Source organism: Meleagris gallopavo, chromosome Z (genome assembly GCF_000146605.3).
Source record: "Meleagris gallopavo isolate NT-WF06-2002-E0010 breed Aviagen turkey brand Nicholas breeding stock chromosome Z, Turkey_5.1, whole genome shotgun sequence".
Taxonomy (NCBI): domain Eukaryota; kingdom Metazoa; phylum Chordata; class Aves; order Galliformes; family Phasianidae; genus Meleagris; species Meleagris gallopavo.
In genome coordinates, this window is record NC_015041.2 from 15,487,885 (window position 1) to 15,511,266 (window position 23,382).

The 23,382-nt window shown below is 37.7% G+C and overlaps 1 protein-coding gene across 1 annotated transcript in view; it reads right to left on the reverse strand.

Moving 5' to 3' along the window:
* The window catches only part of SLC38A9 (solute carrier family 38 member 9), a gene marked incomplete at its 3' end in the record, with an annotated part of 38,385 nt that continues 15,003 nt past the window's right edge, over positions 1-23,382 (reverse strand). Inside the window, exons 9-15 of the mRNA XM_019610182.2 lie at positions 21,533-21,730; positions 19,359-19,466; positions 17,142-17,248; positions 10,480-10,593; positions 9,041-9,189; positions 2,150-2,239; positions 1-79 (exon numbers count right to left, since the gene is read on the reverse strand). Of these exons, the coding sequence (XP_019465727.1) occupies positions 1-79; positions 2,150-2,239; positions 9,041-9,189; positions 10,480-10,593; positions 17,142-17,248; positions 19,359-19,466; positions 21,533-21,730 (845 nt within the window). The remainder of the gene's footprint in view (positions 80-2,149; positions 2,240-9,040; positions 9,190-10,479; positions 10,594-17,141; positions 17,249-19,358; positions 19,467-21,532; positions 21,731-23,382) is intronic.

A 23,382-nucleotide genomic window follows, 5' to 3' on the forward strand; every position in this document is an offset into this window, starting at 1 on the left:
AGCACGATGCAGGGAGATCACGTAGATGAGCGATGGATACACAAACACAAAGGCCAGACCACATGTTGCTCCAGAGTATCTGAAGAAAGGGAGAAGGGGAGAAGAGAAAAAAAAGGAGGGCAGGGAGGGAGAAAGAGAACAAAAAGCTTTGTGTTAACTCTTACTTTTTCTTGTCATTTTTTTTTCACTCAAACTAGTGAACAGTCTGACCAAACAATGGCTACTTGCAGTCACTAAGCACTGATTTCTGTTCACTGTTGTCCTGCACTGGCATTTCATGATGTCTCTCTTAGTCCTCTGACTCTCCCTACCTCCTCTCTGTCATACCTTTGATGTCGCATTCCCAGATGATTCTGGGGATGAACTGGACTCACTATGGATGTTTTTACTTTCTTCGGGGAAATATAAATAAAATATCAACAGTGCATGCTTTGTTAAGCATCTCTTACTTACAGAACTGCAAATCTCATTGATTCCCAGCCATCTGAGAATGCATGTTAAAGCACATAAGAAGAGAACTGCTCTTGAAATTTTAAATAACTTAATGAGTTATTTTATTTTAAATAACTTAATGAGATTCAAAAAGGCTATTCTCTAGACCCAAAAAGATCAAAATGCCCTTCTGGAAGCACAATCAACCACAGAAACTGAAACAATTTAACTTTTTCTAACCATTCTCTTGCTTAACAAACCTTTTTCATTATTTTCCCCTTCTGTGAATTTCCACCTATTAAGCTGTAGTGCAGCCAAATGTAAATTATTAACTAGCAACATATTTTATTTCAAAGATTTGATCATGCCCTTTAGACACTGGAAATACAGTTACATAGAATAAGCCTGCATAACAAAACTTGTAAATATATGTTAGGTTATATATAGAAAATGTAACAGTTGGAAATGCACTATTCCAAATGCTTAACTGCTATGCACAGTGAATGCGTCAGCAGAAGTCAAGATCAGTTTGCAAATAGAGACATGTATTACATGATATTTATTTTCAGTTAATAAGTAAACTGTCTCTATCAGTGGAATCAGAATGTTTTCACTAAAATGAGAAATAATAACAAAAGAAAAGGAAATGGAAAAAAGGACACCTCAAAGATCAGCTATTGAGCAAAAGTTACTCATTCTGTTATACTAACCAACCTAAGCCTGTTATTCTAGTTTCATAATTGCAAATTTCTATATTTTTAAACATCTCCCTCTCCTGGTTGCTGTAGGAAAAATACAAACTAGAAATGAAAGAAAAGGATTACATATATGGAATCAAAGAATGGTTTGGGTTGGAAAGCACCTTAAATCCACCCAGTCCCATCTCCTGCCATGGGCAGGGCTGCTCCCACCAGCTCAGGCTGCCCAGTGCCCCATCCAACCTGGCCTTAAGTATCTCCAAGGATGGGGCACCCACAGCTTCTCCGGGCAGCTGTGCCAGCATCTCATCACAGTAATGATGTAATGATGAGTAAAGAATTTCCTAGCCTACATTTCTCCTTTTCAATTTTAAAGCTGTTCTCCCTTGTCCTGTCACTACCAGACCACATAGAAGTTGTTCTCCCTCCTGTTTATCAGCTCCCTTTAAGTACCAGAAGGTAACAATGAGGCCTCCCTGCAGCGTTCTCCACTCCAGAATGAATAAGCCCAGCTTTCAGCCTTTTTTCATAGGAGAATTACAGAAATCCCATGTGTTTAACACAGTAAATCTAAGATGCAATTTAGAAATACAATTTTTAGGTTTCTTTTCCCTTTTAAGTTACTTGCATGATTGGATTTTTATCATAGACTTTCAAACTAGCTTCAAACAGTCTTAACATAAAAACACAATAAGCAAGGAACTTTTATGCTGACATAATATTCTTTGATGTGGATAGTTACATGGTGACCAGGTATAGCTCCAGTGAAACTTGGGGAATCATCTCAGTCACCACAGATGCAAAGGTACAATTATGGATAGTTGCTTGTCAGAACTTATAAAGAGCAGATGCAGATTGCTTATACTTCTACATTTGCTCTGCACAACTTACAAAAGCCTAAGTCCACAAAATATAAAATTTCAATTCCTTACACTCTTATTGTTCTTTTACAAAACTGAGACATAAACACATTAGCATCAAAGGCAAGTTTAATGTTTAATGTGCAAAGCAATGCTTACCTTATGATACCTCCGATATTTGGATAAAATCTTGCCATTGCTACTCCAGCTCCTACAATTGCTATGTTCAGAGCAAGCACATGGAAAACACTATAGAAAAGTGAGAAAAAAGGTATTAAAATCTACACTGTATTTATTGCAAAACACCATTACCTTTAATTTAAATTAATATTTAACTGATACATGGATGGTATTTCTATTCAAGCATGACTCATGCTTTTAAAGCTAATTAATTTCACAGTAAATATAACATTTACTGAAAATTCTGAACACCAAACTCTAAATATCTAGTGTTTTGACTTCAAATATTCTTAAGGAGTAAGTATGTGTAATTTGGCAATTCTTCTGAAAGCATCATACGTGGTACTCAGCATTCAAGTATTTCAGATGGACATTGAAATACTGAAGAAATCCACAAGAAAGAATTAGCTTGCTCAGAGAATGATCTGCACTGCTATGTGTGTGAGCTATGGAAACCAAGAAGAGAGACACATCACTGAAAGGAAAACATTACACAGAATGCTATGAAAAAACAAGCAAACAAGCTTAATACTTGACCTCTAATATATTTTGATGCAAAACAAACGTTTGAGATGTTGGACCTAATTTAATATTGGGCATGCACACTGCTTATACTAGATTTTTTAAATTGATTTTGGTTTTACAAAAAGTTTCTTGTTGCTTTCCTTTTTGCAATAAGGATGAAAAACTGGAGGCTTCCTGTTCTCCACAAGCAGCTTTTAATGCCTGAGACTAAGTTAGTGCAGGCATTATGCACACAGCTAACACTCGGGAGAATATCACTTTTCTTCAGAAAATATAAAATGTTGGCATATTTCAGTAAAGTCAGGAAATATAAGAAAAAACACTGGGATATTTTGGTCACACAGCTGTTTCTATGAAGGGAAAGAAGAATTTGCACACAGGATGCATAGATTCAGTTTTTATTGATTCAGAATGCTTTGATTTCTTAAAATAATCAAAACCCATTAGCTGATGCAGATTATTTTAAACGTAGAACATATCTGTGTTATATAGAAAGTCACTAATGAACAATCTTTTCAAGGGGGCTACAGCTGAAACAGTAGAAGTCACCACCCTCGTGGCTGAAAGGCTGGCTGCAAGCTTCCAGGTTTGGAAGAAAGGTTGAAGCAGTAGAGGGGACTCATTCAAGTGTAGGGGAACTGTGGTAATTCACACGCAAAGACATAATTGAAGATACACACTATATCTAAGATTTGCCCATAAAAAATGATCTAAAAATAGACAGAAACAACATCCTTAACTCTATGCTTGGCATTCTAGCAGTGGTGCACGAGAGGTACACTGCAGAGACTGAAGACAGCAATGGGAATACAGCAGCTGACATTTTAAGAGAAACATCGTCCCATATAAACCTGGTAAAACCCCAAGGATCACCCCCTTAGAACCAGACTATGAATAAAAGATGGGCCAAACATCTACTGTTTCTCTAGTACTCCTTAAAAAAATCTAATTAATTACACAGTTCACAAAACTGTTTGTTAACATTTTTTCTCACCTTACACATAAGGCAGATTGCAAATCTCACCATGAGATAACACAAATGAAGCCAAAATCTATGAACACAGAAAATGGTGGCAATTCTTTCCTTCCTTTTTTTGTTGAGACAAACTTTCAGCAGGCAAGATTAAACAGAGTGCAGGCCTCACAACTACGAAACGTTTTCCAAATTTGGGTTGGTATAGAATATTTTTGCAGAAAAACTGAGGAAAGTTGGGAATATTTCATTTTGACATGTTTTACAACAGAAATGATTTTGTAGTTCAGAGTTGTTGCTTTCTTAAAAATTAATTCAAGCTTCTTACAACTTCAAAGGCAGACGTGTGTGCAGATGTGTGTGCGCGCATGTGCGCTGTGAAATGAAGTATGATTCCAGTTCATCGTCTGGGAAAAAACATCAGAGCAAGGAAGGGTCTGTTTTTACTCAAATGAAAGCAATTGTTTGAAAATGCTCCAAAGCAAGGCAGTGCTTGCAGAGAACTGTTTTCCAGTTTCTGTTGTCACAGTTAAGCAGCAATCTCAAGAAAAGTAACAAAATGCCTGAAAATTATTTTAATCCATTCACTTAAAGGGAAAAGGTGACACTATTTCTCCTTGGAACATTTCTGCACCTCCTTCTACCATTTCAATAACAGCTCAAATTGGACCATGTTTCCAGTTCTCCAATAAAATTGAGTGTGTATTTAAATTGCAACAAAACAGCTCCTCCACACACCTGCGTGTTTGGGTTTTTCTAACTGTCCTGACACAGGTTACCTCATCTTTCAGAAAGGAGGAAGCCACATTCTTAAATCCCGAAAAAAACACTGACATTTTGAAAACAATCCTTCTGAACAAGTAAGGATCTGACATCTACAGGTACCAGCAACTGTATTATTTCAGACTGCACATTTTTATAAATAAGGTTCGAAGTTTTATGCAGGTGCACACCTGTCAGGACAAGCACTGCCCAAAGGCACTATATTTTCACGATGCAGCTTAGTTCACTAGTAGCTTGCTGTACACTTAATGGTCACCACATGTTGCACAAGGTGGTCAGAAAAGCAGCATTTTTGGCAGCATAACCACATCACTTCTGGCTTTTTTAGATCCATAGGGAAAAAAACAGTAGATACGCTGCATCAAGTCCTCCCTGGAGAAGTGGTGGCTGCAGTTAACTTTGTGAATAATGGCCATATGTATTTCGCTAACTTCAGCATCCTTAAAGTAAGAATCACACCAGCAAGTGCAAAGAGAAAGCCCAGGGCAGGGAAGATTAAATAAACTAAAGAAGAAACTGGTTAAAAATCCTGACAGGTCGGAAGCAAAGAAATTAGAAGTGCTGCAACCAGTTGGAGTCACAACATGAACGCACACATTTAAATAGTAAGGAAATCAAAACAACATCAATGTAAATAAAGCTTTTTGAAATGTTACTGAATCTAAAACTGAATTTTCTTCCCAGAAGTCTCGCCCAAGTGACACCAGTCAAAAGACTCTGCATTATTGCAGTTTAGGTGCAAAGCAGAAATGAGATGAGGAGCAGATCGCTAAACGTGCATGCAAACAGCAGAAATGTTCTTCATTGCATCAGAAGACACATCTGTCGGAGAACTGGCAGGTCTGCTGGGCTGCCATGGAGTAAGAGGAGGACAATCTTTTAGGAAAGCCAAGGGATTTCTGTCCATCAGTTTATTTAACCTCTCAGAGCAAGGAAGATTTTAAAAAGAAATTCTAAAAACTGATACTATACAAAGTATTTTATGCACGGCATATAATTAATTAAGGGAATTCTCTGTCACAACTATTACCATAGCCACAAGCCAACAGTAACACTAGAAAAAATTATGAATAAAAATGTTTTCTATACATGCAAGCAGATCCAGAATCACATCAGAGGCAGCAGATAAACCACATGCCTCTGGCCATAAGTCACTCATTAAACGATGCCATTGCAAATATGTCTTGCTTTAGAAAAGAAAGTAATTTCCCAAAACACAGCATTTTGGACTTCTTTTACAACACAAGGGAGAGAAGAAAGATCTTCTTGGATTTTGCCCAGTATGACCCTTTATGTGTTGTGGTCTTTACATTAATGTACTCTTTGCTCAATAGATGAAACTAGGATGTGTTCTATTATCATTAAATCTTCTGTGGGTAGCACAGGAAAGCTCCAGGCTTTGTGATAGTGCCTGTCATAAGACCACTGCGTCCAGCATGTCTACATATGTGTTTAAGACAGACAGTGGCACAGGTGTCTGAAACTGGTAGACAAGAAGAATCTTCCAATTTAGAATCAATGTGCATTTCAGCTCTCCAAAGATAAGGATGATTGTTTTTCAAAAGGCAGAATTTAGATCAGTCGGGCTCTCAGAAACCAGCACCACAGGCTTAGTGCTGGAGGACACCTACCTGTGTGACCTACTGTAGGGAACCTGCTTTAGCAGGGGGGCTTGACTCAATGATCTCTTGAGGTCCTTTCCAACCAAAAAATGTTTTTTTGAGACAAACAGGACAATTACAGACAATGTAAATTTATTACATTCTGTCAGCTGCAAAGGAAATTTAATATAGGAAGGATGTAACTACGGAAATACATCTAATTAGGCATGTTGAATCACAGCGGACTTAAGTAGAGGCTAGGTGGCCAACACAGATCTTCAAATGCACCACCAATATCAATTTGGCACACTGACACGTGTTCAATATACACGTGGATGGATATACCATCAAGGAACATACCTAAGCACTATTTCCACAGCCTGAAAATAAATCAGGAAAAGGTAGAAAAAATCAGATAAACAAACAGAATGAGACTCAAAACACCAAGATTTTTGTGGTTTTAATTTGTATCAAATCCTTCTAGACAAATGGTGCATAACCCCACCTGCTCCGGTCTTTTTCTTTTGCTTCATCCTTCTGATTCCTTAGTTACAGACAAATTTTCTTTAGTCAAGTGACTGCGAATATTCCTGTTTATACACACACCCTAGATACATACCTAAGAGTTAAAGTTCGTATTTCAGAAGACAGATTAGTCTTCTTTTTTTTTGCCTGGAAACTGTTAGCCATTGAAAATTTTGATAAAAGCCAAGTACTTACAATTTATTATTTTCCTATGGAAAAGCATACAACTTAGTATTTCCAGCTAAGTTCTTCAGGGTGGATCAACAGGATTTATAGTGAGATATCAGTTTAACATCAGTAAGAGCTACACGTCTATCTTTTCAAAATGTGTCCCCATAAATCATCTCTTCCGTATCTCTTTTTAAATACAGCATAACAGAACAGTAAGGAGATCACAGGAGTAAGAGAACATCTACCAAGTCCTTCTGGAAATAGTAACATGGAATTCTAGCAAAAACAGAAAAACTTCCTCTCCAAAAGAGCAGTGAGGCACTGGAATAGGCTGTCCAGGGAAGTGGTGGAGTCACCATCTCTGGAGGTGTTCAAGGAGCATTTAGATGTTGTATTGAGGGGTATAGCTTAGTGGGGAAATATTGGTATTAGGTGGATGGTTGGACTGGATGATCTTGGAAGTTTTTTTCAACCTTGGTGATTCTATGATTCAAGGCCCAAACAGCTCTGGAATTAACACAGTAGAATTTCGTTGATAAGGTGATGATAGGAAGAGCACTGCATTCACAAGCTCTCACAACATCAGGACCATAGTTCTAATTTTTCCCGAGTAGTTGGTGGTTGAAAAACTCAGAATACTGAAATTCTTCCCTAGAAAGGTAATAAGAGAACAGTGCTACTAAAAGATCAGCTTAGATTGCTGGTGAAAACCAATCCTCAAGAGGTATTTCACAAGCAGACACAGGTCTTCTACTGTAATCCTAGAAAGAGGTCTCATGCTCACTACCATTCTCCAGTTAGTTCCCACTGCACAGGAAAACAAAGCTATAAACTTGGTATCAATTGAGAAACATTTGAGCAACACGTGAGACACCTGGGATACCAAAGAGAAACACATATAGTCAGAATGTACTATGTACAGAATTGCTTCCACAGGTGAACAAGAGAACAAGTGGCTTTCTAGAAACGATTTCTGACTTCTCAGAAATGTTAAATACCTCCCACTCTTAAAAAAAAAAAAAGAGAGACTGAAGCTACCTACAGGACATCCCAGAGACAAGAACAAAGAATGTACATTACCACATTCGCACACCACAGAAGCTTAAAAACAGCAAGCTTGAGCTAACCTGAGCAGAGACTTGAATGAAGATTTTAGGAGAGGCCAGAAGGGAAATGACAACCATTCAGGGAGTGACTTGGGAGAAGAGATGGGAAGAGGCAGATTTACGTAATACTAAGAACACGGCTATTTCCCAACTTAGCACTTAAATCAATGGCCTTGTTTCCAATAGTAGCTTGCAGCAGTTCCTAAAAATCCCCTCTACTTTGAACTGAGTACAATTTAGCATCAAAAAAGCAGGCATTTATTTCATGTCCTAATTTAGACATCCAGTTTCTAAACCTCTCCATAACTATTTTAGGACCCAGAAGAAACCTGAAACTTTTAACAATGTCTTCCCAGACCTGTATGCTACTGCTGATGCCACAGAGGAAATATACATGGCTTCCTGTGATATTTTTTCCATCTCTCCATCAACAGTAATTCACAGCATAAAATAAGCAACTCAGAGATAAATACCAACTTCTCAGCTGTGACAAATTCAGATGATATTCCAAATATAAATGTCCTAGGTTTTATTTAAAACAACAGCAACAACAAAACAACAACAAACAAACAAAACTGAAATTGAGTTCTAGGTCAGCTCTTCCCTGGTGTTCAGGCAAGGAACAAATGCAAGGGTGTGGCTCATCTCTGAAATTAGCATCTGAAAAGCTATTTTTATAAGCATAACAGCAGTCAAGATAACATAGCTAACAACTCAGCTAGCTATTAGCCCTGTTTAAAAACAGATGGATGATTACTAACTATGCACAATCAAAATGCATACTCAAGCCTGAAAGGTTAATATGCAGAGTACATGCCTTCAAAACTTAAAAGCCACTTGGTAAAATTTTTCTGAACTGAAAACTTTTTCTTCTGCACAACAACTTTTTTGCTATATAAATTCAAGATAAAGGAACTGTGTTAAAAATGACAAAATGAAGAGCTAAAACAAAAGACGTGGCTCCCTCCCATTCTGCTCTGCCAAGACGTAGCAGTCCTGGTCTGCAGGCTAGAGTTTCCTCTGCATGCCTATTCAATCTTTGCCTCTGCAAACATTTTGAATTAGCTTTTGAAATGTACTAATGCACCAAAGGAAACTCCTGAAAGCCCAGCCAACTTTCTGACTATATACAACAGGCTAGTTAAGCACAGTGTGCCAAGCTCTTGTCAAAGAACAGTCTTCTTACCTTGGGTAAGCATTTCCAAAAACCTGTCTTAATAGTTGGACTCGTGCCAGATAGCCCAACAGTGGGTATACAGTAATCATCTGGAACAGCAGAAATATTCTTGCAATAAAAGACATGATGTCGTTGCTGGGAAAGTTATCTAGAAAATTCTAAACAGAGGGATAACGTTACATTTACCAATGATGTCTCAATTACACTTATCTGCTGATTTTTAATAGCTGTGTTCAAGAAAGAGGATGGTAAAAGCCAAGCAAATCTAAATGCTAGATCAACCCCGTAATATGAAATACTCTTTCTCCGCTTTGAAATTGTTATGTAACCAAATACTCCTATTTTTTTAATATTAAAAAGATGATGTCAGTTTCAATGTTAAAAAATATTTCCTACTCTCAGCATTCAAAAATAACCAAGCCTACGGAGCAGCTACCTGACTTCTCAGACAAATGAATTCATGTGCCCTTATTACCTGTCATATCATATCTAAGGAGTGAAAAAAAGTATTTATTCAGTAAAATTGGAACTATTATCATAAACAAAAAACATTGCAAACACCTGAAAACCAGAATAGTTTAAGACTTAGATTACATGGAAATATGTGAGTATCTTTACAGTATCTAGTGCCTATAGTATCTACAGAAAATAAACTATAAGAAAAACTGTTGTCATCTATTAACTATGGACTTTATCCCATTAAGTTACTGCCGATGTTTTTAAAAATATTATTTCCTGGTTAAGCAGTAGTGCTAGTTCTAACTAGCATACAGTCAGAGAAAGCCTTTAAAAGCTGTTTCATTGCTACCTACTATGCAGGCAATGTGGATCACTTTGCATAAAATACATTGCCAGTTTACAATTCCTATCTTTGAACTTGTCAAGGGTGTGAGAATCAGACTTGCCTATAGGCAGAGAAGAGTATAATAGCCTTTACAGCAGTGCTATGTGTTATCTGAAGAACTCTGTTGGCAAGGCCTAGCACAGTGCTATACTGCAAACCTATCCATAACAAGGACTGGTGTAAGTGCGCTTGCATTTCCTTTTATGTTTCGGGGCGGTTGTTATCTTTTCTTTAGAGTACTTGAAATCAGCCCAAGTGAGCAGGATTTGTCACTGCATGCACAATTAAATGCAAACATGATACTTTTCAGAAATAAATAAACTAAAAATTCAAGTCTGCATTGCTCCTTCTGGTCTTCACTTTCACAGAGGATTTATTTAGTTTGCTTTTAGACAACTACTGGCAACCAGACATGGATGCTAATGAGATAACAAAAGCATTACTCATCTGCTTGTGGTAGTGCCCATGACACATCAGCCAACTGACCATAGTGAAGAACAGATGTGTCTCCCAGGTGAATCATGTAGCAAGCAGCAGAAGCAGTTTCTTTTAATAACGTAATTAAAGGTCAAGGATGACTATGTAGTGCAGTAAAACACCTTACCTGTTCGATACATTCTTTGGATAGTGGTGGAGAAGGAAAAGATGCAAAAATTATTACTCCAACATATAGATATGTTAATCCCACCAGGAAGTAAGCAATGGAGAGGTCTCTCACCTAAGGAAAAATAAAACCTTATTTTGGCCAGCACTGACACACCAAAACAGACAAAAGAAAAGGCTCAGTAGAAGATTTCTATTGCATTTTTACTGTTGCTTTTATATTCTATATTTTTATTATTATTTTACATTTTTTACTATTTTTACTATCACTTATTATTACTTGAATGGAGACTTCAAATCAGATCCTGGATCAGACCAGAAAGTGCAAGATAATTCAAACTGGAGACTGACAAATATTACACATTTATCTAGATATGCAAAGTATACAAGAAAAAAGATATTCCTATATAAGCAGCATGCTTTTGCTAGGTGTACAAACCATGAGTTGTCAAAACATACAAACTGAAAACTCTCCTTTCTTACATACACCTGTTGCTACCAGAGCCTTGGGGCGCAGAGATGGTTGTCAAAGACAAAACCCATAAATGCCCTAATTGGGATTAAAATTCTATGATTAAAGATATTGGCATACGCAGCTGCAGATATAATGGAGGATGACACACTACAAAATAGAAACCGATGCATCAGATATCTGTATGAATACTGCGATAATGGAAGAAACAGCCGATTCGCAATTAATTAAATTAATTAACTAAAAATACAAGTACAACCACATTAAAGCAAAAGCACGCGTATGCACAGAGGTATGTATGTTCTTTAGCTTATTATTGTATGATATAATGCCTCTTTTCTTTAAATTTGCATATCTGCTTTACTACTGAATTTCTATAAATGCTCTAGATAAATGCTCTAAATAATAGTCGAAGAATTTCAGAAGACAGTGCTAAAGCTAAGGAGATAAATCCACATTGAAGTGTATTACACATGGTCACTTCTGAAAACTTTGACAGTATTTCTGGTTTACCTAATAAGACACACAACGTGTATTCAAAGTTTGTTAGCAACATTTAGTACTGGAACACAAGCAGCAAATCTTCTCAAGTACTTTATGAAATTGCAGAATTCACAGACACAGTACAGTGACTTAATAGCAGTGTAGCTGGAGTTTTGTCTTTATCAACTCCTTTTTTTTTAGAGATAAAGACATCTTTATATTTTTACTAATTAATGAATTATATTCTGTATAAGTGTACACTATGCTACGAGACTATCATTACTTCATAGCAAACCATTTGTTCAGCTGCTGCTAATAATCAGCTTCTTAGAGGATTATCACTAATGTTTCAATGTATGGCCCTATTGTCCTATAACTGAGAAGCAAATCTTATTAACTCAGGCACAGCACCAAATTATTAGGGCCATATGGCTTACAGATCAGGATTCTATGGCAACCAGCCAGTTTACAGAACACAGGAGAAGCTCACTCACATCTCTGCAAGGAAACGCTTCTCCAAGAGTTTCTTCACGCTACTTCCTTAACAAAAGTGCATCTTATACTCTTGTGGCATCTTCTGAAGACAGGCAGTGTCCAGTGAAAATACGCACATGATAGATTATGTTAATCTAGTTTCTAGTTAATTAAGTTTCAAGAAAAGTTCAGAAGAAAACAGCTCTCATGATCATTTTGCCAGATCAGTGCTCTTTTTTGTCATCAGTTTAGAAGAAGCAGCCAAAATCCTTCTTATCAGACAAGACAGCACTGGTAATGCATACCCCATAGTATGTATAACAGTCCTTGTCCCCCCATCAGCTGCAACCTCTTTCTGTTTCTGGTCAGATATACACAGCTGGAAGATGCTTCTGTAGCCTCTACTGTCCTCATGCTTGTTGCTGAGTAACGACTACAAGCTTCAGCAGAGGTTGAGGAATACAATTCTATTTAAATTATTCCAAGAATTTCTTCATGCTGATGGAGGAAAGTGTACAGGCTTTTAGATCCCAACTACATCTTCAACAGCACCAATGCCAATCATAAGAAGTCATTTTTAAAATACTAAATATAATCATTCTAATTTCTTACAACTATTTATTTATGAGTAACTTTCATTAACTGCAGAAGCCAGACATGCTCAGAGTCAGATGGCTTTGCAGACAGATATGGACTCTCACCTCTTGAAGACAGTACTTGGACAATCTTTCAAAATATACCAAGGCACATTATTTGACAGAATTTGTTTAAAGTTGCTTTAAATTTGCTATTTTAAATGTATTCCCTGTGCATAAAGATAGCACAGTAACTATCAGTTGCTATTTGCATTTGGCTTACATACAATTTCTATGAACAAATGTCAAATTATTTTTGCTGTACAAGTACTTGCACTTGTGTGGTTTGTGATGTGAAAACAAACCCATGCAAATTCATTCCTTTGGACTACATTTGATTAAGGGTCAGTAGCAGGTGTGCTATTACCTGTGAGTATATTAACTAGACCATGCTCCTAGAGTTTCTGAAGAGTGCTTGCTTTAACATAAAAACTAAATGCTGTGATAATTTTTATAATGTACTTTTATAGTGCATGACACAATACAGACTTGACTCCAGGTGCTATCACAACAAAAACAGTATTCAGATTTTGATTTCTGTAAGCAAAAAGAAGTAATAGTGGCAATCAAAAACCAAACTTTATCTTTCCTCATATACAACAACTGCATTGCAAATATCTGCTTCTCAGTAAGAAAAAGGGTTCTCTTTGTACAAACGTGTGCATATGTGACAGGAACACCTTTTGATTACTATTCAGGATACCTCAGTTCACTCTCTAAAGACCTTGACTATAAATACTGTTTAGACAGCATAATTACAGATAAAACTAAAGGACACATGGGGAGAGATAAAAGGATTACTTTTAAATAACAGAGCAATAATCGCATTTGTCTATTTTAAATTTAATATAAAGATCTTGACAGCTCTTTTCCCACTCAGGTGGAAGCTGCCTAGACATAAATACAGTGGTCCTTGCATCTAGAATTTATAATTTAAAAATGAAATGTAAAACAGATGGTTGAAAGAAACAAGTATATGGGGGATCAGAGTGGAAGAGAAGTATCACAGATAACAGGCAGGTCACAGTCCATAAGGACTCACACCTTGCTGCCTGCCAAGCCCGTTCTGAGTACACCTGAAATAACAAGCAGCTGCTTGTGGAAATTGGGCAATACTTCAGCTACAGCTATTGCTGACCAGGAGTTTTTCTGGTCAAGATATTCAGAATGATGCATTACAAGTGTCTGTGCACTTACAGAAAACTGGACTAAGGCTGGCAGCATTCACAGAATAGACACAGAAATTGGCTTCCTAAAAGAAGGATAAGTCTGACAGACCAGATGAATCTAACTTAGGGAGAGCTCTAATTGTACAAGAGATTATGTTACAAGCCATGGATGAAGACCCAGGCACAGGCTGGGTGCAGCGCAGTGAAGGCTCTGTGGCTCCCCAGGTATTTCCTCTGTGAAGATGAGAAGAGCCAGCAACTTTAAGGCCTTGTTTTCCCTGTCACGGGACTTGGGGAAAACAACTTATTTTTTCTTCAGTATTTTACTAGCTAGTTTGCAGTCAGTTTTAAGATAGAGAATTCTGTATCACTGTGTAGTAATGATTACTATATTATTACTATAATTACTATATTATTACTGTATTATTACTATAAAAGTAGCTTTTGACTGATGCACTTCAGATTGGTCACTTCTCAAAAGGCAGATGCTGCTTCTGTAATAACTTAACTAGACTCTATCTATAGCTTAACAACAGACTTTGCATGTTCAAGTGATAACATATAAGAGGACGATAAAAGTACTTCACTAAGATCCATAATGCTGTGCATAATCACACAGAATCACAGAATGGCCAGGATTGAAAGGGACCTTGACACCATGAATCTCCAACCCCCTGCTGCAGGCAGGGCCACCAACCTCCCCATTTCATACTAGACCAGGCTGCCCAGGGCCCCATCCAATCTGGCCTTAAACACCTCCAGGGACAGGGCATCCACAACCTCTCTGGGCAGCCTGTTCCAGCACCTCACCACTCTGTTGGCTGGAAAGAGAAACTGATGGTAGAGTATTATCAATGGAAGCTCATTCTGTTCTTGGTGAATAAACAGTGCTTCAGTAATGCAGAAAAGATATAAAACCCTCAGCTCTGTGCATTCCACAGACACCATCTGAACAAAAAATACTCTCCTATTCCCAGCCTTTCTCTAGGTATGTCCACAAAGAATTGTTAGGAGATAGCCCTTGCACACAGAGTGTGTCCTCTAAGCATACCTGTAGCTCTTGTGCTCGGCTTGTACAAACGTCCAGTTTGCTGAGGGAAGTTGCTCAAGGATCACAGAAGTGTACCAGATTCAAAACCAAAGAAACCCAACAAATAATCTTTCTTGGGTTTGTTAATTTTATGTGCAATCAGTTTCCAAACCAGTTCACTGTGCACTTGCACAAACATACTGATAGACACAAGAGGAAAACACTGGGAGACAGGAGCAGGGGGTATTTATCTCGCAGGATTACCGAATGCAGATCTGCAGATGAAAAACTATGCTCAGAGGGCTTCTCCAGGCTGTGCTGCTGACACTCGACTTACTTCAGTTCACTGCTCCTGTCCACACCCACACTCACCCACAGCACTGTATGGGAACAGCAGCTGGAGAAATCCTCCTCCCATGTGTGTTTTAAGCTTTGGACAGTGATATGTGCCTTTGACTAGAATGGAAGCTGCTATTGCTTTGGATTTCTGACTCCATAAAAGGCACGCTATTGTTTTTCTTATTCTTTTTCCACCTCTCCTAAGTAGTTCTTATTACCGCTAGTTTCAGCAATTTGTACTTTTGCAGATTGTCATGTTCTGTGCCTTTTCACAGAATGCTCACGGATGTGACATGTTGATAGCTTGATCCATTCATTAAGCAGCAGTATCCATTTGATCCCTGTGAGATACTGACATAAGAGTGTATCTTGTTGATACAAATATGCAGGAAGAAATTACCCTCTATCTGTGACCAATCACAGAAGTTGAGATCCATATACACACATAAATTTTCAACTTAGTCAAGCAGAGCAGTGAAATAATCACAAAACAGCTTTTTAGCAACATCAATATTTCACTAATACTTACAAAGCACCTTGCAGACCTAGGTGAAAAGCTTTTATAGGGTTACAACACAAAGAAACAGGCAAAAGAATCCCTAGCTAAATGCAACTCCTGGAACAACGCACAGATTTGGCTTCCTATTATAATGCTATATGAAAAGGTGCTCTTTCTGATCAGTTTAAACACACTTCTGCAGTGCAAGATTATTGTTGAGGACTGATTATTGTTGAGATGCATGCTGACCTCAAAATCCAACTTAAATTCTAGGAAGGGTGTTCAGAAAACCCCAAAAGCAGACAGCAGTTTCTTCCTCCTTAACGCAGAAAGAGCAAGCTGGAGAATATACCGGGTGCTGTCTTCACAGCTCTAACTGCTTCCTCCAATAAAAATGCAAGAGGTAAAGCAGCAAAGAGGCAGCAGTCCTTCCTTGCATACAAAGCTGACTGCAGAAATGACAGCGCCTTTAGAATGTGAAATCCACAGCTAAGAAAAACATAACATTCTCACTGAGAATAATTTACTTATTTTCTTTCTCCAGAGCATTGCTAACCTACTCTTTAGTTGTTAAACTTTTCAGAAATGCCTATAAAATACAAAAAGCCTTCCTAAAGGATTCATGACTCCTTTTCAGAGAGGTATCACTATCTTGGCTCGCAGGGACAAAAAAATCTTACTATTAAGATTTATCATAGCAAAAAGTCCTATCATCTCAATGCACTGGTACATAACCTGCACTTCATCTGAGTAAACAGATCAGATGTAGTAGTTTTTGACCCATCTAATACTTAAAAATATTTTTATGTTACTGTAACTTTCCAGCCAAGATTTTAATGATGCTAGACAGGAATCCCAGAATGCAAGTGAGAAAAAGAAATCAAATAAATGTATCTGAAATTCTTAACACTGTACCATCCTTACTCAATTTTTAAGACTAGAAGACATGAAGAAAGAGTGCAATTTCATGTGGATGAGCAGCACATAACAAAGGTTAAAAGACCAGCCCAAAGACTAGATATCACAGAAGTTCCCAACCCTGGCTTCAGCTTTGAGGATTTCCTAAAGAGGGTCAGGTTTCTCTCCAGATCTTAACTTCACTTCACAAATTCACTGAAGCAACTCTCCGAAGAGACATTATCTAGAACCCAACATACAGTTGGACAGAACTATAGTTGTATACAACAGTAGTTCAGGTCTCCATTAGAATCAGTTCTGTGCTTGAGATTCGCCTCTTTTTTGTTTTAAAATCCATGGCTTTATCTACAGCAACCTTGTCAGTTTTTCTGCCTCTTCTGTGTAATTTGGCCACTTAATACCAGCCTGATCACACATAAGCCTGGGATGTTCCTCAAGACCTTCATTTGAATAAATTTGTCATTCATCTGTTACTCATTGGTAGCCAGTATGTATAACTGGTTTCTTATCAGATCACAAAACCAATTTACATATTCTGAAGCTATTACAGTCTCTGGATTAATTTCAAGAGAAATAGACTGGAAAAAATAACTGTTGCATGATAATCTAGTTAAAAATCAGCAAAGCTTTGTGGAATTACTTACGTTGTTTTCTTGATTCTTGTTATTTTGAAGAAGAGTGATGACACAATTGTGAATGAAGAAGGCAAGCGTTAGAACCCCTGTGAGCTGAGGGAACAGAACTCTAAATTCTAAAGGAGGGGAGAAAAAGTGTTAGTAACTTGTTTCTGTGAAACAATGTCAATATGCAGATAACATATAGTGTGGTAGAGTCTATTCGCAAAAGCAAGAATGATCATATGGTCCTTGACCATAGCCAACACAAATATTTAATTAGGAAGAACAAAATGCATGAAGATGGTGGTTACTATATCACAGAGTCTCCAGTAAAGTTTCTTGCATGACCCCAGCCACTAAAGTCTACCAGGTTAATCTAGGACTTAAACATACAAGACTTCCTGCCTCTCAACAGTGTAACTGCAGAGCATTTTTGAGGCAGGAATTGGTTCCTGTAAATGTTCTGGTCCACAAAAATGGAATTGAGAGCAAAGCTATTATATACTCTGTGAGTTTCCTTTGTTTTTGAAAATGATGAAGATTAGCAAGCTGGTTATTACACTTCTAGAAGAAAACTGCCATATGCAGATGTTAAAGACGTGCTACTTCAAAACTAGGGTACAAGTCCCTTCTCTAACCCTTTATAGCATCAATGATGCCCTTTTTAATCTTTAGTCTCCATGGAAATAGAAGTGTATTGTTTCTTAAAATACTAGAAGGACTACGTTATGCTGAATATTTAAAGGGTCTGTTCAGCCTAAAGAAGAAAAAACTGAGAGGGGATCTGATCAATGTTCATAAATATCTAAAGTGTAAGAAGTAATTGGACATGGCCAGACTCCTTTCAGTGTTATATAGTGACAGGACAAGGGATTCTAGACAGTCAAAAACTAGAACATAGAAAGTTCCACACAAGAAGATGGAAGAACTTTACAGTGAGGGTGACGGAGCACTGGAACAGGTCGCCCAGAGAGGTTGTGGAGTCTCCTTCTTTGGAGATATTCAAGATTCATCTGGATGCCTACCTGTGCAACCTACTATAGGAAAACAGCTTTAGCAGATAGGTTGGACTCAGTGATTTCTAGAGTTCCCTTCCAACCCCTGCAATTCTGTGATTATGTCCACAATACTCTTCCTTGAAGTGCTGCAACTTATCTAAGAATTTACCAATGCCATAACATGATTAAAGCACCATCTTTGTTGATATTATAAAAAGATATATATATACTTGAGAGAGTTACAGGAATTGGAGGTGCCAGAGCTAGCTCAGCTTCTGGAAAACATAATATAGCAAAACACTCATCAGATGCTCAAAAACCTTCAGAGACCACACAGAGCTCTATGCAAGAATATCTAAATCAGCTTTCTCTAAACTGCTACGAGATGAGCCAGTTAAAAACACTTCAAGCAATTAACAAAGGACTCAACAAGTTTGACAGAATATACTTTCTATAAGGCTGGATTCACTTGTATTTGCAGTACCTAACAAGCATGATGTGCTACCAATAGATTCAGAGTGCAAGTTTTGGTCTTGTTTTCCATCCACTACTTTAATGTCAATAATAAAAATTGAATCATTAGATTCAGAATTTCTTTCAGCATTGTTTTCCTCATCACTATAACAACCTGCTGTAGCTGCATTTGTATGCATCACCTAGTAATGTTGCTGAAATAGTCTAACCACTGGGTACTGCACTTCTTACAAATGTAATGCTATATACCAGAGGGAGTGATTCAATTCAGTATAGGGTGACCTCATCTACTGGGTGGCAACAGTGCCTCTGAATTGGAACTGGACGGTCTTTAAAGGCCCTTCCAACTCTAATCATTCCATGATTTTACAATAATATTAGAAGACACAACTCCTGCAAAGAGTGGGGAAAAACAGCTTAAGATCTCTCTTTTGAGGTCTTCCAGACCAAGAATCTGATCTCTTTAGACTATCTGTTCATTCAGTAGGACTGTTTATACAAACATAACATCTCACAGAGTGATTTGTAATGTCATTCTGAGAGTGGGGGGAAAGCAAAACAACATTCAAGAAAGGAAAAAAGGATACCGGAAAGCTAACAGCTGTTGGAAAGTGGAGATTCCTGAACCTCTAGATGCAACTTCAGACAGCATTTCCTTACTCTGCTTACTTCACAAAGATGTTAAGAGGCGAACAAGACAGACATTTGTAAATCGTTTTAGAAAGCAATTAAGCCCATCATATATGTTTCATTACATTTTTAATTATCTTACCTGGTACAAAAAATTCATTCTCTGTAAACCAGTTGAATTCTAAGTGGATTCCCAAGTGAGCAGCCTTTACAGTAACCAAAAGAACCAAGTAGATAACTGAAACTGTACCTAGAAAAGACCAAACAAATACCAAGAGGCAATAGAAAGTATTTTTGCTGTGCTTTTCTTTGCTCCATCCAACCAGTTATCAGTAGCTGAAATTCTTACAGGTGGAATTCATTCTTAAAAATACAAAATAGTTCTAAATTTTCTTTAGTTTCTTTTTTTTTATTGTCAGAGAGAAACAGCAATGCACTTGCACTGAATGCACACATTAAGCATGTCTAACATTCTGCAAATACGGCACTAGTCACAGTGAACCAGCAATCCCTCATGCCAGTTAGGTAGGGAGAGCTCTAGACAATAAGACATGGATTCTAGATTCAACTGTCAGGATTCTAATCATAAGACATAGCTAGCCAAAGATAGCACAGTTATCTCAATGTCCATTCATTCAGTCCTTGACTGAATAGCCCAGTGAGAGATGAATTAATGCTTACTACAGTTGTCAACTTTAAACTGAGAGATAAAAGTTTGATAACAATGCTTGATAACTTTAAAATTTGTCATGGTCATGGAGAACTTTGGTCATAATACAGAATTTGAACTCCATCTCATTGGTCCAGAGTCATCCAGCAACAATCTGCACTGCTAAAGGATTATGAATAAGATTACAGTTTATATAAATGGCTTGCTGTGTCTGCCTGTGAGACAGAAAGAATACGAACTTGGCTTCAGACACTTAAAAGAGAGGGGCAGAAGGGCAGAATAATAACTACTCAAAAATTGAAAGAAACCTTGCACCAGTAATTAAGGCTACTGTGATGCAACCTCCAGGTCAACAATACTATATTATTTCCAAGGCTACGAGATAAATTACAAAAATACAGTCAAAGACTAAGAAGATAAAAGGTTCTGTTCTTTAGGATCTACTTAACAGCTAAAATTGCCAACAGTTTCCTCACAATTTAGGTTTCCATAAGTATGAAGATAAGCAAGAGTTTTCCACCAAGATTCGTTTTAGTACATGAAAAATAGCTTTCCAATTCTTATCTGAAAAACTTACAAGATTTACAGAAGCTAAAGCAGCTTTGAAAACCTTCTGCATTAGATAATAATCAACTGGAGTTTGGGATAATTCATGCTTTAATACACAGGTTAGTTCTCAAGTGAAAAACAGATGCCTGTGATGGAGTGCTTATTTTAAAGGCAGATATATTTATGGCATGTCTCACCTGAAAAATGTTTTCTTAACCCTAAACTTGATATTCCATATAAACACTTCACTTTTTAGAAAGAAGCCCTATCACTTACTCAAATTCCTATAACGTATCTCCATTTATTAGATCCAGCAATAGCAGTTACAAGATCTAATTCACCGTCACACTGGTAAATACAGTCTTCAATTCCCTGCCTATTACCTTCTTTACAATATAGCTCCATCTTTTTCAAACAGTTCTGTATTTTCCACCTGTTTTTTTCCTCTTCTCTTCAGCATTGGCTTCAATGCAATGCCTTCCAACGTCATGAAAAGTAACTGCCCCCACTATCACTTATGCACTTTATTTACTTTACCATTCCCAACTGCTTTGCTCTTCTCTCTCAATGAACAAAAGCAAGGAGAAGTCACAGTTTTTGTCCTTGTAGTACAGAAAGGCCAGAAGCTGAGCTGAAGCAAAGTACGGCAGCAGGTTACAAGGACTGACTGACTGACGTTGCTGTGAATTAATACATTGATTACTGCCATATTACTTCAGGTCTAAAGTACTTATCTACAGTAAATAACTGCCTGTTCAAATACTTACCAGTTGAGTAAGGGTGTATCTGACTGTTTGGGCCAAAGAAGTACGTATCAAACACTGCACTGCAGTGTGTACTACAGTTTGGGAAAATTTGTTGCAAATACAATGGAATTTATATGGGATTATCAAGGGAGCAAAGGGAAAAAAATCATTTCCTACTAACCACAAGATTCAAGCAAAACAGGGTGGAAAGTCTGCAGGTAATTAACAAACCGACCTATGAATTGCCCAAGGTAGGATGCTGCTGGCAAGCTACTCACTGGAGTAGCTTTCAGTGTTTTCTACATACTTCAGACACAATAAATCAATGCCTTAGTACTACTTGTTACCTACCTAGGACATTAAACTTTGCAAAGAAGGATGGAGACTTCAGATTTAGCAGGGGTAGAAGAACAGCAATCAAGTAAAATGGTACTGTTTGTGATTTGCTCCACCACTCCTCGAAGAGCTGAAAACCTGTACTGTTGCCAGAAGAGAATATCATACTCTCGTTCTGTGGTGGGTGATCACTAGCAGCATTTGGACAAATGACTGGAAAGGAAAATGAAAATATACCCAGATGAAAAGAATTTCACTTGCACATATTTTTCACTGCTAAGATCCCCTAATTTCTGGATTGTGCTTTACCTTTAGGAAGAAGAACCAAAAGCAACATTTAACAACTCAGGTCTTACTTCCTGTTTGTTATCAGTAGTTCAGTGCTACAGTTTCCCTGCTGTGCACCTTGTACTATAAGCTGAGCACAACAGAAACACTCATTTGTTTGTAGCCTGAGTTTTGGCATAGGGTCTCCAGGCTTACCTACCTGCACCATGTCGTGTGCCTACACACATCTGCCCAAATTCAGCCAGAGCAGCACACCTCTACATTTGACTTCACGCTTAGCATTGCAATCTGTCCTGCACTCTTAACATCATATTAATAAATGCAAGCACATCTGTCTACAAAAGAACCTGCATCACTGCATGTTGCCTGGGAACAAACAAACATGTTGACAAGAACGCTATGATTACCACTGGAAGGTCTAAAACGATTTCTCCTTTCCAATATTGGCATTCCACAATATTTTATAGCCTGCCTCCCACACTGCCTTCATGTGTATTTTGTTACAAAGGCAAAGGTGTATGAAGTGTTCTATCAAGTTTTTTGAGACCACTATGTTACTTCATGAGTATTTTGTTACAAAGGCAAAGGTGTATGAAGTGTTCTATCAAGTTTTTTGAGACCATTATGTTACTTTCAGTATTCTTACTTGCATTACATTACTTGTAAGAGCACTGTTTTACAGACCTCGAAAAATGCTTTCGCTTTTTGTGATTTCCTTGCTCCCCCCAAATACCCAGCCAAGAGACATCTGACTATCCAGCAGCCCTTAGTTCTCTGCAGCACCTGCATTGAATCTTCCAGTAAGTGGAGGATGATATGGAATAGAGGAATATGATTTTCTAACTTTGTCTTCAAGTTACATCTCCTGCTGCCAGAGAATGGGATGAAACAGGAGAAGCATGAGAGACCACAAGAGAAAAAACACAGCAGCAGCTTCTGGTACCTTACTCATAAGGACTTAAGGAGAAACAGAGTTCAGCGCTAACTCAATGCAAATCAACTGGTTTTCAGAATTATTTCTGAGTTTCCTCACCAATTTCTCCCTCATCATTTCTGAGTTCCAAATAGCTGCACTCCAGAAACACTATTATAGCTGGCATGACACAGCTGTTTCTGAAGTGTTTCCCTATCCCCATAAGAGCTTAGAATAAAGAAAACTTTCAGCTTCATAAAATAGAACTAAACATCAAGTTACTTAGTACATCAAGGCAGAAAGACCTGAAGCTGATGAAGTGCAAGCTCCTGCCTTCACTGTGTGTTACACTCTGCCTACTTGAAAACTCTCAATCCATCTTCATAATTGAATGCAGATTCTTGTCTTAGAGCACGTTAGACTTATTTCATTCTGTGTTCAACAATTAAAAAAAATGCTTACAGCATTAAAATAAGTAAATAAATAAATTCTGCAGAGTTACTGAGGAGCAAAAATGCCCCAGCCAAGAATTTTCAACAGAAAACACGCTTCCTATGCCTCAGTTTCAGGATAAAAGGTTAAATTCCTTAAGGAAACTCCTAATCACACAACTAATTGATCTAACATTCATGGCTTTTAGGAGTACCTAGCTGGGTATACGCTA